The 18,298-nt window shown below is 42.2% G+C and overlaps 1 protein-coding gene across 1 annotated transcript in view; it reads left to right on the forward strand.

The window, feature by feature from the left end:
* Positions 1-17,901, forward strand: part of ALDH1L2 (aldehyde dehydrogenase 1 family member L2) — a 51,621-nt gene extending 33,720 nt beyond the window's left edge. The window contains exons 14-23 of the mRNA XM_037160592.2: positions 1,827-1,897; positions 1,974-2,079; positions 2,304-2,391; positions 2,874-2,967; positions 4,346-4,445; positions 5,087-5,185; positions 6,926-7,091; positions 10,455-10,560; positions 12,934-13,133; positions 15,625-17,901. Coding sequence (XP_037016487.2) covers positions 1,827-1,897; positions 1,974-2,079; positions 2,304-2,391; positions 2,874-2,967; positions 4,346-4,445; positions 5,087-5,185; positions 6,926-7,091; positions 10,455-10,560; positions 12,934-13,133; positions 15,625-15,680 — 1,086 coding nt within the window. The 3' untranslated portion in view covers positions 15,681-17,901. The remainder of the gene's footprint in view (positions 1-1,826; positions 1,898-1,973; positions 2,080-2,303; positions 2,392-2,873; positions 2,968-4,345; positions 4,446-5,086; positions 5,186-6,925; positions 7,092-10,454; positions 10,561-12,933; positions 13,134-15,624) is intronic.
* The last annotated feature ends 397 nt before the right edge of the window (positions 17,902-18,298 follow it).

Genomic DNA, 18,298 nt, shown 5'->3' on the forward strand with positions numbered 1-18,298 from the left:
TTTGTCTCCATGCAGATCATTCCAAAAGGGAAAGGGTCGAACATTTACTGGTTTTTAAAGACACTGTGTCGGAGCCTCCCCTTATGTAGCAGGTTTTCTCACCTAATCCTCACAGTGGTCATCTGAGACCTACCATCTCTTATTACAGGTGAGGAAATGGAGGCTTGAAGACAGTGAATGAATTACAATGGGGTCATTCACTGAATGGTAATATAGTAAACCACAGAGCTAGGATTTGAACTCCAGGTTTTTCTGAATTAAAGTCCAGTGATATGGTTTGTACTTTAACTGTAATTTCTCCTGAGGGCATCTAATCTGCTGGACGTACAGGGAGAAGCCGGGTACCATGGAGGGATTGCAAACTCAAATGCCTACAGAGGTCAGAGAGCGAACACAGATGGGCTAAGCAGTCTGGGTGTAAGAAAAAAAGTTAAGACATGAGTACAATATGTATTTCATTTATAGTAAAAGACTATAAAAAATAAATGGCACACGTATGATGACAAATGGCAACCATACTTGCCCTTGGCATTGGGGCTGCAAAAGGGAAAGGTCAAACTTACATTAAACAACAGAATTCATGCCACTCACAGACTCATGATAATCACTGCAGTGCCAGCCATCATGGCCACATTCCCAGCATTGAGTAAAAAGGAAATGCAGAAGGGGAGAAACATAAAAGGAATTTAAAAAGCATTCCCACCCCTCCCTTCCAATGCCTTGGGTGGCTGCCCAGACCCTCCTGGAGCTTACAGATAATATCACAGAAGGTATATGCCTTATATTATGTTTCCAGTCCCAAGCACATCTGGCCCCAAGGGTTCTGGATAAGAGAGTGTACAATTATGTGTTTGAGTAACAACAATAATATTTTACGTGGCAAACAAATATATAGCTTCACTAAGGATTACTATTATGATTCAGTTGTGGTTGAGTTTGCCTACATATACGAGAGAAGCCAACTTAAGAAGTTTGTTTTTATCTCAATTTCAAGGAGTCTGAAGGCAGGCCATCAGGTCTAGTATGTGAGATGAAGTTTCTCTCTCTCTCTCTCTGCCAGGCCAGCTTAGTACCATGTGATCTGTACTCTTGAGGCTGTCTCATGGTCTCATGATAATCACTGCGGTGCCAGCCATTTCAGCAACATTCTGAGCAGAGAGAAGGAAAAAGTGGGAGTGGGGGAGAGGGTAAAAGGCACTGGTTGGAGCCGAGTCATTCCCCTCCCAATGCCTTGTGCTTACATCTTCCACTGACCCTTCCTATCTGCTATGAAAACTGGGAGACGGCTTTTTTTATCTGGGCATATTGCCATCCCCTCCATTAAAGGTAGAGTTTCTGTTATTAAGGACAGAGGAGAGAATGAATATTGAGCAGGCAATTAACATTCTCTGCCATGCTAAGAAATTGGACTGGAGGTGAATAAATCAAAAGTATTTTTATTCTCCAGTGATTCAGTTCTTTCAATAAAGAAGTAGCTCCTTTCTTGGTGTGGATATTATTTCTTATAAACTGAACGCCACCATTTCATATCAGGTAGGAAAAACAAGAGGCAGAACATTCTTTGAGATTAAAGAAAAAAATTAAACTGCCTATAATATCCTCAAATCTCTAACCTATTTTGAGCAGATTAAATTCACTCATTTCAAAGATGGATCCATTTCCTCTTATACACTCCTGTTGCCTCTCATTGGCACCTCGCCCAAGACCCAGCCCTGCAACTCAGGCATGTGCTCTGACTGGGAATCAAACCAGCAACCTTGTGCTTTATGGACTGATGCCCAGCCCACTGAGCCACACTGATCAGGGCCAACCTTTTTGCTTTTTAGGGTTCTACAATTCCCATCAACCAGGCCCGTCCAAATCGCAATCTGACCTTCACCAAGAAGGAACCACTTGGGTAAGACAAGGGAAGCATCTCTGAGTGACTTGTGTTAGTCTGAGACAACTAAGGATGTCGTCTTTCTTCCTCGCAGTGTCTGTGCCATTATCATCCCCTGGAACTACCCACTGATGATGCTGGCTTGGAAGAGCGCTGCCTGTTTGGCAGCAGGCAACACCTTAGTGCTCAAGCCAGCGCAGGTAAGACACGAGGGAGGGGCCGGGTGCAACCTCTCCTCCTCCTCTCCAATTCACTTAAAATCAGAGACATACATGCTTTGCACTGTTTTGCCGCTTTGCTGTAAGTCTGAAATTATGTGAAAAAGAAAAGAAAAAACTCTAGTGCAGCCATAGAGGAAAAGTTGGGTATTTGATCTAAAGGACAGGACGAAGTCTGAAGGTCATTGCTGTCTGCTTCTGCTCAGGTCACGCCCTTGAGTGCTTTGAAGTTCGCAGAGCTCTCTGTTAAAGCAGGTTTTCCAAAGGGGGTAATCAACATCATCCCAGGCTCAGGTATGGACCTGCTTCACCACGGTTAATGAATGGTACAGGGGCAGCTGAGGGGCTGTTTTCCCACTCCAGACAGTCCTGAATTGTAACTACGCATTAAAACTAAAGACAGTCTACCGAACAGTTAACTTAAGGATATACTTCCATGCACTAAAGTCTTAAAATGGAAATGTTACGGTGCCTGAGTAGGGCGGGAGGGACGGAAATTGTATGGCAGTGCAAAACTACCCTGAGGTGGCCTGTTTCAATTTTTAAAGCCTATTTTGGAAGATTAAGAAAAAAAAAAACAAGCTTACCCATCTTTTAGGGAGGATGGGAGTTGCATAAAAGATATTTAGAATTTTGTCAGTTTATAATTAATACAGAAAAAGTAAAACCAAGATTTCAATGAGAGCTTAGCAATCTCCCTCAAGGAATTCAAAGATGCCCTGGCCATCAGAACTTGACCCGTATTTGAAATTGTGTTTGATTCCCTGACTCTACAGGAGGCGTGGCCGGACAACGCCTTTCTGAACACCCCGATGTCCGCAAACTTGGCTTCACTGGTTCCACTCCTATAGGCAAACAGATCATGAAGAGGTATTCATTTGAATATGTAGATTTACTGCAGACCCTGTCAAACCAGGTTTTGGGTTTAGCTTTTGCTTCTTTGAATAGGGGCTTGTGGAGGGAGAAAAATCACATCAGATTTAGACGAGAAATCTCCTACTTATCACTACAGGGTATTGAAGTGTTTGAATATAATAAAACCCTTTCCAAAGTGTAAAGCCCACCATCAATTAAAATAGAGCCATGTTGAGATTCCTACACCCCACTGGTGAGTTTAACAACCCAGCACAAACATTTGCTGTGCTAACTCTGTGACCAGAACTGTGTTTTGGAGCATAAGGAAGAACCCAAAAAGACACGTCGATGACAAATGTGGGTTTTGAATAAAATGAATTTCTAAAAAGCTGTAACAGTACTTTTTAGAAAGTTACAGGTACTTTAAATGTCCAAAAGCAGGCAGTGGTTAAAGTATGTCAACATAAAGGAATACTGTGCGGTCGTGTCCACGGGGCATTTTAATAACATTGAAAAGTGTTGTTAAAATGGTAAGTGGAAAAGAAAATAAGGTGTAAAACTGTATATATTGGGCGATTCCCAACTATGTTAAATAAGGCACAGGCTGTGGTTGGATACAGACCAGAAATAACTACATCGAAATGATAAAAACAATGGTTAGCGAGCCATGGAATTGTGGGTTTCTTCTCTTTGTGCATTTCTTTAAATTTAAAAAAATGTTTTAAATGATGCTTTTGTCAGAAAAGGACAGTAAGCCATTACTTACAAAAATCTGTATTTTCCCCCAGTGTTCCAGTAATCTGGTTTGAGGCTAAATTCTTTGCCAGGCCTTTATATAACCAAGCTTCTTATACCTAAAAAAATCTCAGTTTACCTATGAGGATCTCTTATCATTTACCACAGAATTTAAAACAAAACTTTTTTATCACGGAAAATATCTAATATAGACAATGCACGCAGAATAGCATAACAAATCCTCATGTGCCCACCACCTAGTTTCAACAATTTTCACCATTCTACCACTCATACTTTGTTTTTGTATAACTTTCTGAGTATTTCTAAGGCTCAATTGTTTTCTTTTTGTTTAAACAAAAGATTTTATTCATTTATTATTTTTTTAGAGAGAGGGGAAGGGAGAGGGAGAGAAACCTCAGTGTACGTTTGCTTCTCATTTGCCCCTCACTGGGGACCTGACCTGCAATCAGGCATGTGCTCTGACCAGTAATCAAACTGGCAACCCTTTGGTTTGCAGGCTGGAACTCAATCCACTGAGCCACACCAGCCAGGGCTCAATTATGTTTTCTATATCAAGTGGCAATTATGGTAAGGAGAGAGACAGACAGAAAGGCAGAGGGGGAGACTAAATGTTCATTTCCCATTTATTTTTCTCTAGTTGTGCTGTGAGCAACTTGAAGAAAGTTTCCCTTGAACTTGGTGGCAAATCCCCGCTTATAATATTCAATGACTGTGAACTTGACAAAGCTGTGCGAATGGTAAGAGTATGTCGCATCCAACTAAATAGGTGCCTACTTCTAAAACGTATTGCAATAAAATAAAACAAAAAAAAAAAACAAACAAAAAAGACATCTTACCTCCTTGCTCATTAGAAATCTTAAAGTGAGAGTCAGTCTTATCTAGTCATATATAGAAATTATCCTCTTTGGGCTTAGATTTAAGAGTACTCAGAACACTTAGTTTTTTTTAAATAACGTCTTTATAATTTGTCTCATTAAGGTGTTTTTAAACCTTGGAAGTCGGGGAGTCTTTCCAACATTTATGATTTATACAAACTGACATAGAGATCTCAAAAGCAAAATTTGGATTTATAGAACAATCTAGGTTTTCTTGCAACACAAAATTTGTGTTTGGTGGCATGTCCTTACTTTGACACACTTTTTTAAAGTGCTCATGGGCCAAAACGGGGAGAGGACCAACCCCCCTGAAAGCACACTAGGTCAAAACGGAGTAGTTCCTGCCGCTCTCATCACTGAGCAGGCCGGGGGATCTTGCTTTTCTGCAACCTCTCCTGCTGCCTGCTGCCTTCCGGTAGCATCAGAGTCTCAGCACCTGCACTTTTCTGACAAACCCAACTTCCCAAGTGACCTTAACAATCCCTTCTCCTCTGCTGCCCAAGGGCATGGGAGCTGTGTTTTTCAACAAAGGAGAGAACTGCATTGCGGCAGGGCGGCTGTTTGTGGAAGAATCCATCCACGATGAATTCGTGACCAGAGTGGTAAGCCTCCTCCTGCACACTGGCTCCCTCAGTCCGGCAGGAATTGCTCCGACTTGAAAAGCACTTCTGAGACTTGGTGAATTTTAGGTGTGATAATAGTCCTGTGGTTCTATTTTAAAAAAACAACAACACAGTCCTTATCGTTGAGAGCTACTTTTTGACATATTTATAGGTTCAATTATACGATGTCTAGACTTGGCTTCCCTCCTGCTCTCCGGGAGGGGAGGAACTGAGTCGGGGAGTACATTGGCCATGAATCGGTCATTGTTGAAGTTGGGTGATGGGTATATGGAGTTTTATTATATTATTTGTCTACTTTTATATGTGTTTATAATTTTTCATAGTAAAAAGTTATAGGTCTGTGTAAAAAAAACCCTTAAGAGCTGTTGTGGTTATAGCTTGCTCTGCATTTATGGTATATTAAACCCTGACACCGCAGGCTTTTCTAAGCCCCTACATTGGAATTGACTACACACTGCCAGATCCTTACAAATCCTCACTGTATAGTTAACAGGACAGATATCATTTCCTCCACTAAGATAGATGAGAGACAGACAAACAGACAGACAGATACCTCCTATAGATTGGTCACGATTCTATAAATATGGTACTAAAAGCTATTTACAGAGCTATTAAGATGAATTCCATGACTAAAATAAACCCTAAACTATGCTATATCATTACGATGGTAATAGTAATTATGAGTTGTTTATATTGGAAAAACAAGCACCCAGCGTTTTTTCAGAGGCAGTTCCCTCACCACCGCCACCCCCCAGCCCGCCCCAAGAGGCAAACATTCTTTCTTTATGAGAGTAAAGAACAAGGAAGTCAGAGGGAGAGGCAGGCGGTGGGCAGTGGCTGTCTCCTAAATAGCCATGTAATTCAATTCTGTGCCTCCGTAAAACAGTTACAGGACCACGTGTCGTGGGTTCTCACAACTCTAACCTGTTGAATTCAAATGCTGAGACCAACAATGTTGAAGATTTACTGTATCAATTTTGTACTCATGAGACATATTCATTCAGTTGTTCAACAGGTACTTTTCTGAGGGATTATTGCCAGGCCTACGTTCAAATTCATGGGCCTGTGGGGTCAGGGTTACTCCCATTCTTTCTTCTTACTAGACTGGGACTTCACATGTGAAAATGCAGAAATAGGTTAAGATAACTGAGATGAACAAGAAGTGATTACGAAGACATGTCCGTGATGAACATTGTTCAATAAAGATGGTTTCTCATCAGAACATTCTAGCAATTTCTCTGGCATGGCTGTGCCATGAGAATATCCCCAGGGCAGTCTATCACACTGAGGACAGGAAAATATATAACAGCGTGGCCACTAGAAATTCTTTTGTCATGAAGAGGAAAAGCACGCTGTCTTAACAAAAATCCCAGAACATTGGATTTGCTGTTATCACAGATTAACATTCAGGATAATTTTCAAATAGCATCTGTAGTTTATGTCCTGTTAGAATCAGTGGTAAAGAGTGGAGGCTTTCAAGTCAGAAAACTACAATATTGGGTGGTTGTGCCCTGGGTCAAGTCGCCTCTCTAAGCCTCCGTTTCTTCGTCTGTAAGATGGAAATAATAAAGTCCATCTCTAGTGCTGCTTTGAAGACTAAATGACCACACATCTTTCGACAGCTTAGTGTAACACCCACCATGCAGTAGAAGCTCGGTCCAGGGCGTCCATTATTCTTATTAATAGTCTACTGTGTTTTGTGAACTGGGTAACATACAGGTGGAGGAAATTAAAAAGATGAAAATTGGTGACCCGCTTGATAGATCTACTGACCACGGGCCCCAAAACCATAAGGCCCATCTGGAGAAGCTTCTGCAGTACTGTGAAGCGGGAGTGAAGGAGGGCGCCACCCTGGTGTACGGGGGACGGCAAGTTCCGAGGCCAGGTAAGACCACCTCCAGGGGTACTGGGCTGGCCGAACAGTCCATATGGTTTTGTGCGTAAAATAAAAGACACGTATTTTATTTCCACCAGTAACTTTGTTGATTCGGATATTTTGAGTATGTTGGCTAACTCCTGCTGTTCAAGCTTCCAGTGGGTAGAGGCCAGGGGCATTGCTAAACATCTCCCAGTGCATAAGACGGCCCCACAGCAAAGAATTATTTGGCCACAATGTCAACAGGACCAAGAAACTTTACAAACCAGTTTTGACATGTTCCATCAGCCATAAAACCTCTGTACCTTCACTGCCCAAATCTTTTTTTTGGTATTTTGATTGCATTTTTACCTTTCTTGAAATAGTGAAGCATAATACACCAAAAATGTTGTGTATTTTCTTCTATCTTCAATATTAAAATGGCTGCACAGAAATTCACCAATTTTGATAACTTTTTTTAAATGCACACTGATATGACAGCCATCACAATCCAATCTAACAAAATTGTTTCAAATGAAGTGAAAGACAACTGAGCACCACTAGAGCCATCATAGGGAAAAATGTGATGGACTTCCTGACCAAGTCAGTGTAAGGGGCGCCTGGCTTCTTAAATTGGACCAGATGGTAACAATCTTTACAGCAACACCAGCTTGCCTCGAAAGCAGAAGAATCAATTTCTAGATCCTGCTTGGCCACTAATAAGCTGTGGTACCTTGGACAACACAATTTCTCTGAGCCTCCCATGTAAAATGGGATAAAATGTGCATACACTGTTTTCCTAGGCTGTGAAAATCCAATCGCAGAATAGATAAGACAGGCCCTTAGCTGCACTGTAAACAGGTGTACCAGATAACTGTGTTACTCAGGGGCCGCTGGTCTTTCTTTCTGGCACTGAGAGATTTAATCTTAGCCAGCATAGCATGGAAAGATTCGTTCCTCTTGTCTAAACTAGTACCTATTACTGAGATAGTGAGTGGCTCGTTGTCATGATACCAAAAAGGAGAAAAAGACAAACAACTACAAAAACTCAGTTTTGACTCCTGTAGGTGAATTGTGCACCAATACCATACTCTGAAAATTGGTAATTAGAAGGGGAAAAAAATCAACACTTACTCTGTGTTTCTGTATGAACTGAATTTCTGGATAACTGAGTAGCTGATAAAGGAGACTTCTTTTCCCACCCACAGAGGAATCCCTGCTAACTAATCTAGGGGGAAAAAAATGACAGAATAGAAAAAATCACCAGTTTGCAATCCCCACTTGAATGAAATAATTGATTCAGGCAATGATCATCAGGGAGGCTAAATGAGGAGGTAAAAAGTTGATGGGGGCCTGAGTATTTGTAAGGTGCCACAGCGTCGCCCCCCCAGATTGCTTGCCAGTCACAAGAAGAAAAGCACAGTGTTACAATGGAGGGTCAGGTTGCCACCACTCAGAACCCCTTAGAACCACTCAGCACCAAATGGCATCAGCGAGAGCAGGACAACTGGATGTAAGGTGTCTCCTGTGGGATGCAAAGGGTAACACACAGCATCGTCTGCAGTGTTCCTGCCAAAAGTGTTTAAACGGAACCTAATCATGCCTTTAGGTCAATTTTCCATTTGCAGGGGATAGAAGAACACATTAAATATCATGCCAAAGAATCAATGTCAAATCTAAAAATGCAAGATATGAGGTCTGTCCAGGAGGTACCAGCCACGTACTATGAAAAATGGAGACATTTATTGAAGATACAATATACAAAAAACATTGTACACAGGACAGTGACACCTCAGTCCCCTTCAAAGCAGGCACCTTGGGGCCTCACCCAGTTCTCCCAGGTGCCATCAGCTGCCCCATCACATTTTCCTCAGTCTCACTGATGGTCTGAAATCTCTCCCCTTTCAAAGGTGATTTTAGTTTTTTGAAAAGCCCAAAGTCGAAGGGCACAAAATCTGGGCTCAGTCACATGGGTGATTTGATGTTTCGCCAAAAAAACTCCATACGAGACAGTGGGCATATTGTTGTGATGAAGCTGCCATATCACCAGTTGCCCACAGCTGCGGCCGTCTGAATCATCTGAATAGTTTCTGCAGAGGAATGTTCAAGCTTAATGTAAAATTTGATGCAGATTCATTGCTCTACTCACTCTGTCATTTTGAATGTGACAGCCACACAGTACACATGGTCACTCAATGGTGTCTACCACCCCCACTGACTAGTACAGTGAAGTTGTCATTGTTCACACATGTGCATTCTAGTCCACTCTTTTTGGCTGCCAGGTGACATCGATGTTGCACTTTCTCATTATCTTAACAATAGTTGGACTTTTTTGGACAGACCTCATATTGTACAGGACAAGTGATTCAGTCTGTTTAACACACTGATGGCATGAAAAATAAAGGGCAGGGATAAGGGGGAAACATTCTAGATTAAAGGATATTTAAAGCTCTGGCTGGGTAGCTCAGTTAGTTAGAACATTATCCTGATACAACAAGGTTGTGGGTTCAATCTCTGGTCATAGCACATAAAAGAAGCAACCAATGAATAACACATAAATGAGTGGAACAAATCAATGTTTCTCTCTCTCTCTAAAAAATAAATAAATAGGTATCAAAAAATAAGAATATAGTAATTAAGACAGTTTAGTATCTGTTTAGAGATAAGTAAATTAAATGGCAAAAATGGTGAACTTTGAAGAAGATTCATAAATATATGGAAGCTTAACTTATGACAGAACTGGCTTTGAATACGAGCGGGGAAAACATGGGGAATTTAATAGTGCTGCCAGGACAATTGACTTTGAGAAAAATGAAATGTTGAAAAGCTGTATACTAAAAATATGTGAATTTCAACCTCACACTGCACACACACACAGATAATAAATAGAGATATAGATAACACTTAAGAGATCTAACAACCAAATGTAATGTGTAGAACTTAAATCCTGAATCGAACCCATCAGCTGTTACAAGGTCATTCTAGACAATCAGAAATTAAAGTATAATTAAGAATCAGGAATTACCATAAATTTGTTAGGTGTGATCATGTATTGTGGCATGTATGAACATGTCCTTATTTTTCCAGATTTGTGCAGAAATACTTTCAGAGGTCAAAGTTGTAATCGCTGGAATTTTCTTTAAAATATTTCAGCATGGAAGAATAACTCAAATATAGCAAAACATGAACAAATGTTTGTTTTACTATTCATGGTACTATTTTCTCCACTTTTACATATATTTGAAAATTTCGTAATAAATATCTAAGAACCATAGGAAAATGAAGGTCTTCTTGGCTTTACTGACCCAGAAGAAAAAGTGTAATGTCATTAAATGAGAACTGCGTTGAAAATTACCCTATCATTGATGTTCATTTCCTCCGTTTTTCAAATAGGCTTTTTTATGGCACCGACTGTCTTCACAGATGTGGAAGACCACATGTACCTTGCCAAAGAAGAATCCTTTGGGCCTATTATGGTCATTTCTAAATTCCAAAATGGGTATGTTCTTCAGGCACAGTTTAATGAGTTTTGACTGGATAAGTCTTTTCCCTTCTGCCATTGAGCTACATAAAGAGGGTAAAATCAGTGAACATGTCATTCTCTACCATAAGAATAGTTCACTTAAATAATTAGAAGAGAGGACTAATTAATGTAGATTGAAATGTATTTTTGCTTCTTAGCTTAAAATAATGGTAGCATGGGATTTTAGGTGACTAAATTTTAGTTTTTGTACAGTCAATATTTGAAATGTCTCTGGAACAAGATAAATAACTGAGAATAGCAGAACTAGTTTTTGCATTTATATTCCTAGGAAAGCAGCATCTGCGAAATCTGGTTTTCTCTAAGAAAGAGTGTTTGCTGCCTTCCTAGGGGATTATGGCCCCCCAAAGCCTAATACTCAACTTTTTATAGAAACATCCACGATCACTGTGCAATCAACTGTAAATGATATACTGGTTTGTTACAGCACAAAAAACTTTCCAAAGTAGTCATCATATCACAGAAGGCCATGTGGTAACTAAGTTCATATAAGAATATTTAATACAATAGACTCATGGTATACTATACAAAATTCTTCTGAATTCTAGCTTCAGTTTTCCTTCCACCAATGATAAGGCAGAAAAAAAAACCCCAGACTATAGACCTCAGAAGATCTTCTTGGCTCTTAATAGACATATGGTAAGAGATCTGGGGGGACTTGAAGCTATAGTGAGTGAACGTTGACAAACTGATTCAAGGATGCGCTGTTACTCTCATTTCCTCATTCTAAATTCCCCCATAAGGTAGGTAGGCTTTGTGTTAAACTCACAGATAGTAGGAGCCCTGTTTTGGAGATATAAACCTAGATAAGTCATTCCTGTCCTCAAGGAGCCTACCATCTAATGGGGGAGAAAACAAGGATATGGGCAGTTAGTCACAGGAGGCCAAGGGCAGACCGTGCAGTGAGGAGCCTCCGTACTCTGAGCCCACACCTGACTCACTCTGTCCCTCTGTTTATTTGTAAAACTGAGTTATTAATAGTATCTACTATTTTTGGATCGTTCTAAGGATTAAGTTTGCTATTGGTATGTTGTCATTGTTATGCCTGTTATTATTCTAGAAGTAGGCAAGAGATACTATGAAACTGTCATCTCAGTAGTCCTCAGGAGCACAGCATGAAGCCTTAGTCCAGTCTATAAATATTTGGGTCCCTACCATGTGCAATACAGGAAGGAGTGGGAGAGTTTTAGCAGAGCCTCAGTTCCCTCCAATTTAGATTCCAAATCTCTTGTGCGAGTTGGAAATTGTGTGTAATCAAGATTGAAAATACCTTTGGGAGGCTCCACCCTCAAGCCTGGGCTGTCTCTCAGAAAATTCTGCACAATTCATTTTTCTTCCAGTTTTGGGAAAGGTTCTGTCTCTTTGCCGGAGCACCAGATGAGATACTGGGCTTGCATCTACTGGCCCTACTGTAGGAAATCCATGCATTCCTGAGCATTAGGAAGACACTCAGAAAAGTGAGATGCTCACACTGTGACAGGCACTAGGAACTGGACACATACTGAGTCACAGGGCAGGGAAATCACCAGACTGAATTAAGGGATTGCTTTACTCTCCTTCTATTGAATTAGCATATTGACTGAATTCCCTCTCACTGCCAACTAAGTGTAAAGAGGAACACAGTGTTATCTCTGCCCTCAGGGAGCCTCCAGTCTAGCTGGGAGGGGAACCATAAGCACCTGAAGAGTTAATCCAAACCCCGAATTGGAGGAACACGTGCTTCCTGATTATAGCTGACTTTTACTGAGCAATTACCGTGTACTGGGCACTATTAGCTCTTAATCCTCACATCAATGAAGCAGGTGCTATTACTATCATTTGCATTTTCACAAGAATAAACAAAAGCATGGGAAGATGAAGTCATTTGCCCAGGGTCATCCAGGGGTCTGGCTGGGAGCCTTCCCATTTGCTTCTCCCACCTGCCACAACTGGGGCACTGGGGGGAGCTGAGGAGGCTTCAGGGTCAGGCTAGGCACCAAATGAGCCTTGAACTATGTGTAAAATCTGAGAATATATATAGAAGTGGGACTCAGGGGAGAGAAGGAGGAAGTCATAAAGGAGACCCAATAAAGAAGATTGAAAGGATGACTTTAGATCAGATTTTAAATGGTGTTGTATGATGTACGTGAAAAATGTGACATGGAGCTGTGATATTTCATCCGGAGGTTCTTTCGGTGTAAGTCTGGACAATCTCATTTATAAAAATGTAAGCAGGTTGGCAGTAATGTTTTCCTGCTTCTAACACCGAGGGGGAAAATACTAGAACATGAAACGAGAGTGTGGTGCGCTACGTTTAATGAAGTTTTTTATCTTCCTAAAAACATCCTGTAGGGACATCGATGGAGTGTTGCAGCGAGCAAATAATACAGAGTACGGTTTGGCCTCGGGGGTGTTCACAAGAGACATAAATAAAGCTATGTACGTGAGTGAAAAACTGGAGGCAGGAACCGTGTTTATTAACACGTACAACAAGACGGACGTGGCAGCCCCGTTCGGCGGCGTGAAACAGTCCGGCTTCGGAAAGGACTTAGGTACGCTCGGCTCTCCTCCTGCCTTTGCTTCCCCATCGCAGGGACGTCTGCCCTGGGTGTCCTGCAGCCCTCGTATATTCCGAGGAAGGGAACTTCCTACAAAAGCAGCTGGACTTGGGTTGACAGGGCACATGTTTCGAAATGTTAAATGTTGTTTTGACCACACAGAAAAGTGCACAAATTGTGTGGAAAAGTGTTCCTATGTAAAAGAAGATGAATGTTGAAAGGTAAAAGAACCTCTGACGATATCTTTTCGCTGAAATAGGTTTGGTTTACTTACCTGACATTCAGCATGAACTTGGTTTAGCGTTCACGAGACTAAGTGGAACCCAGACGGGAACAGTAGATTCCAGGCAGGAACCAGTGAGCTCGGAGAGTAAGTCTTGTCTCTGAGCTGCTTGGCCTTTCAGAGTCAGCGCTGCAGCCGGCAGGGTTTGCTGGGGGTCTGGGAACTCCGATTTCCGGTCTGTAGAAAGCTCCCAATGGAATGCACTGTGGGCGGGCACACCCCCACACTCCCAGCCGGAGCTCACTTTGAACACTAACCCAGGCCCCGTTCTCACCACTCCACCTGTGTGAGCACAGGCACTCTCACAGTGGCCCTGGGAGACAGCTGCCGTTCATTATCTTTGTTTAATGGATGAGGAAAAAGAGGGTTCAGAGAGGCTGGGTAACTTGCTCCAGGTCACACAGCACGCCCCTGGCAAGGAGAATCCAAGCCCAGCAAGCTGGCTGTGGAGCCCATGTTCTTAACTCCCCGCAGTCAGGTCTAGCCTGTCGTTTCAAAAACGGAAATATTTGTGATTTACTGAACTTATAGTCCACTAATGCAAGTTTGGTTAATTTAGGATATTTTTACATTTTCTCTTTCCCGATGACTTTAAGCAATGTATTTGCAGCAATAAAAGTAGCTCTCATTTTAAATTCCATGGACTTGAAGGTAAAGTCAGGGTTGTTTTTTTCACGTCTTTAATCTGGCTCTCATGCCTGCATCCAAAACACAGTGGGAGATCTTCTTAGAGAAATTACTGTTATAAAATGAGGCAACTGGGCCCCACTTGTCTTTTGATAGAGTATAATGCACCAGCTTCAGGTTTCTGTTTTATTATAAAACAGGAGAATTTGCCTAATAGCTTTTTCTTTTCCCAATTTTAAACTCCCTTAGCCCAGTGATTCCCAGTTGCACATCGGATTAGAATCAACGGGGAGTTTCAGAAAATAAAAATACAGAGATGCTGACTTAATTGCTCTGAGGTGTGACCTGGATCGGGGTTTTAATAGCTCCCCAAGGTGATTCCAATTTAAGGTTTACAACCCTGGGTTTGGCTCAGCTGTCAGTGTCTCATCCTCATTAGCGTGGCCCGTGGCATCCACGCCCCGTAACTGCCACAGAAGTGGATGGTTGTACTGGCTCAGAATAGATACAGAAATTTTCTCTTTGGCCTGGATATGGCTTTCTCTGTTTTTAAGATACTATGTAAATCAGGAAAACTGCATTTTCCTTATCTTTAAAATATAATTAGTACTGAAGACTGTAGGCAGTTATAACACAGTGGTGTTTGTGTATCTGAACATATAGAAACATAGAAAAGGTACAGTAAAAATGTGGTTGTGGAAGATAAGGGTGGTTCACCTGTGCAGGGCACTGACCGTGAATGGAGCCTGCAGGACAGGCAGCTGCTCTGGGTGCGTCAGTGAGTGAGCGGTGAGTGAGTGCGAAGGGCCAGGACAGTTCCGTACACTACACTCTGGAAGCACTGTGCTCTTAGGCCACGCTGCATCCATAAAACAACACAAGACTGAACAAGTACAAGAAAAATTGATGCAATCAAGACACACAGGATATGCTCAGTGAAATAAGCCAGTCAGAGAAAGACAAATACCATATGATTTCACTGATATGTGGAATCCAAAGAACAATATAAACGAACCAACAAAACAGAAACACTCAGATGCAGAGATGCAGAGGGTTCCCAGAGGGGAGGGGCGCTGGGGACCTGGGGGAGGCAGATGATGGGACTGAGAAGCACAGATTGGTGGTTACAAACTAGCTACAGGGATGTAAAGTACAGCATAGGGAATAGAGTCAATAATATGGAAATAACTATGGATGGTGCCAGGTGGGTACTGGAAATATAGGAGGGAAAACTTTATAAAGTATATGCTTGTTTAACCACTAAGCTGTCCACCTGAAACTAATACAAAATAATACTGAATATACACTGTAAGTGAACAAATTTTTACCTTTGAAAAAGGAGAGGGACAGTAAACACGAGAGGCATAATTGCGGAGCCTCTGCCGGATGTAATCGCATCAGAAGCTGCAGCTTCACAGCATCATCAGGTGAGCACTTGAACTTTAAAGGCTGGTGAGCACTGGTCTCAGCCACATTCTCCTTGAGAGACCCAGACATACACACCTGCATCCGAAAGTCTGGTGACATCACACCCACCTACGAACGTCATCCATCAACAGTCTTTCTCTTCCCCAGGTGAGGAGGCGCTAAACGAATACCTCAAAACCAAGACGGTGACGCTGGAATATTAGAGCATTGCCAGGATCAGGTGCGACAGCATGGCAGACAGCGCGATGCCTAATTCTCCACCCACGTGAGAAGCCCGGGTGTGCGGAAGAAGGATGTCTCAGCCACGAGCCAGAGATTATACACAGGGACCGTGGGGACAGGCCACATGTCTAAGCACATACACATGTGCCTGAGCCATGCACCGTCTGTACCTTAAAACAACCTCCTCTTGTCGGTTTTTGTCTATGTCGTACATCACACATACTTCTACAATGCCGAGCCGGCTCCCCCCCTCCCAAAACTAATCCGGTCACGGCTGTTCATCTTGAAAATGTCAATATCATGCAGTTATAGTCCCAGAGTACACTTTTTAGAAACTTATACAGGTTTTAACCTCTAAACCATACATTTGGGTTATTGGAAAGATTTTCTAGAATTTTGCCTTTGAGCAATAGTATTTGCTGTAAGGAATGTAAAAGAAGTTCCTTCTTCCTGTTTGGAAATAAGATATATCTTTGTGCCTTTGATGTTCTATTTTTCAGCCCACTGTGAGGGCGACCGACCCACAAACCGTTCTTGAATACTTGCTTGGTACGAGGGGACATGTTTTCTCCTGAGGAGTATTTGAAATTTAACCACATGAGCTCCAGTCCCAAACAGTTTATATTCCAGTCAGAGCAACTGACTTCTATTACTCCTCATTTTATTATTTTTTAATTATTTTCTTCCCATCCCAGCCCCCCCAACCCCCTGCCCCCAGATTATTCCTCATTTTAAAGTAAAAATGTCTACAATGTCATTGGCCTTGAAGAAGCCTGGGAATAGCTGTCACTTTGAAGACTCAGCAGCTCACAATCAGGGGACCGTAGGAAATCAATAATCAATAAGCAACGACAACAAAATCACAAGCAGAAAATACGCAAAAGGAAGGGTGCCAGGTGACCCTGGCGTGGTCAAACAGAGTGAACTTGTCTGCAAGCATTTCCATTACATCACAGCTCGTTTACCATCAACGGCACTCGGCACGGCGGCGATTCTCAGTTGGAATGAACATGCTCTGGGTTCACATTTGAATAAAGTGACAAAGGCCTTATTATAAAGGGACCACTTTTAAACGCAGTGTTTGAACTGATGTCATGTGATTTAAAATATCACTTAACCAAATATTTTAATGATAGACGAAATGGCAAACAAAAGCATGCCCCTTCTAGACTAATCCTACCTTCCAATGTTCATCTCCGTTGGAATGTTTTTAATCTTCAGGCCATGAACCTCTTTGAGAATCTGATAAAAATGGAACCCCTCTGTTCCAGTTCTCCTCCCCGAATTCATTGCACACAATCCTGCAAACAGCTTCATGGGGTTCACGGACCTCCTGAAACCCACGTTTGGGCCTCGGATGAAAAACTCCTTTTTCCACAGTAATTTCTAAAGTTCTTACCAGCTGGAGTTTTGAAATCAAACTGGATCAGAATCAAAGGCTTCATGGAATTCATAAAATTACCACTAAATTTCATTTGGAACCTAATGATCCACAGCCTACCAGGTGATTTAATTAACACACCAAGTGATTTAATTATCACTGTTCCTTCAGATCACAGGCTGTTTTGCTGGAGGGTAAATCTGCTCCTTACTGAACTGGGGAGGTGTGGCCTCCTCAGCAGTCTGACATTCCTTTTAATTCCATCTCCCCTCACCTCTGCCTCAGCTCCCCCCTTTGGCTCACACACCCTCCCTGACCTTTCTACCCCCAACGTGATCCAAGTGTCTCTCCTCTGTGCTCCAACCTGTCTGGAGCATAGAGTTTACCACTTGGTGCTAAAGTTATTTGCCTTCCTAACCGGATAGGAGCACCCAGTCCTCACTCCGGGATCAGCATTCTGTCAGTAATAACAACCATGGTCGTTTACGATGGCCTCCTGTGTGCTAAACCAATGTTCTTAAATGTTATGTCATTTACTATGCGCGACATCTGGAAAAATGAATAAACAGGTGCTTGTCTTACTACTTCCACTTCTGCCAAGCCATTATTGTCTCTTATCTCACTTATTGCTGGTCTCCCAACTAATCTTCCTGATTCCTCCCTGTGGTTCTGCTCAAAGCTCCAGTCAGGGGGTGCCACGCTTTTGCTTTAAACCTTCTGATGGCCTCCATTCTGCTTAGAATGAAGGCCAGTGTACTTCCCGTGACCTGTGAAGTCTTACTGGTCTGGCTCCCAGCTCCCTCTGACCTGTCTCCTCTTCCACTTCCCTCTCACTCTCTCTAGCCTTCCAGGTCGCCTCCATGTCCTCAAACACACCAGACATGCTCCTACCTCAGGGCCTTTGCACTTACTGCTTCTGCTTCCCAGTGGTGTGCTGGTAAACATTTAACGAGTAGCTCTCTAGGGGAAAAATTCATAGTATTTGCTGATTTCTGTCTACAAGTGCTCTCATCAAGGCTGATTTCAACTTACCGATTTGATCTCGCCAAACACCAAGCTGGGAGGAGGTGGGCACAATCAGAATGAGTGCAAGCCAGGCCAGCATGCTACTGCCTCTTCCTAAAACTTTCCCCAAACACCTCCTCCAGGCTGGCTGCCTTACTCTCCTCAAATAGCATGTTAGTAGGGATACATTCTCTGCCTACTCTTTCTAGAACC

The sequence above is a fragment of the Artibeus jamaicensis genome, unplaced genomic scaffold (genome assembly GCF_021234435.1).
Source record: "Artibeus jamaicensis isolate MK-2021 breed Jamaican fruit bat unplaced genomic scaffold, CSHL_Jam_final contig_233, whole genome shotgun sequence".
Classification (NCBI taxonomy): domain Eukaryota; kingdom Metazoa; phylum Chordata; class Mammalia; order Chiroptera; family Phyllostomidae; genus Artibeus; species Artibeus jamaicensis.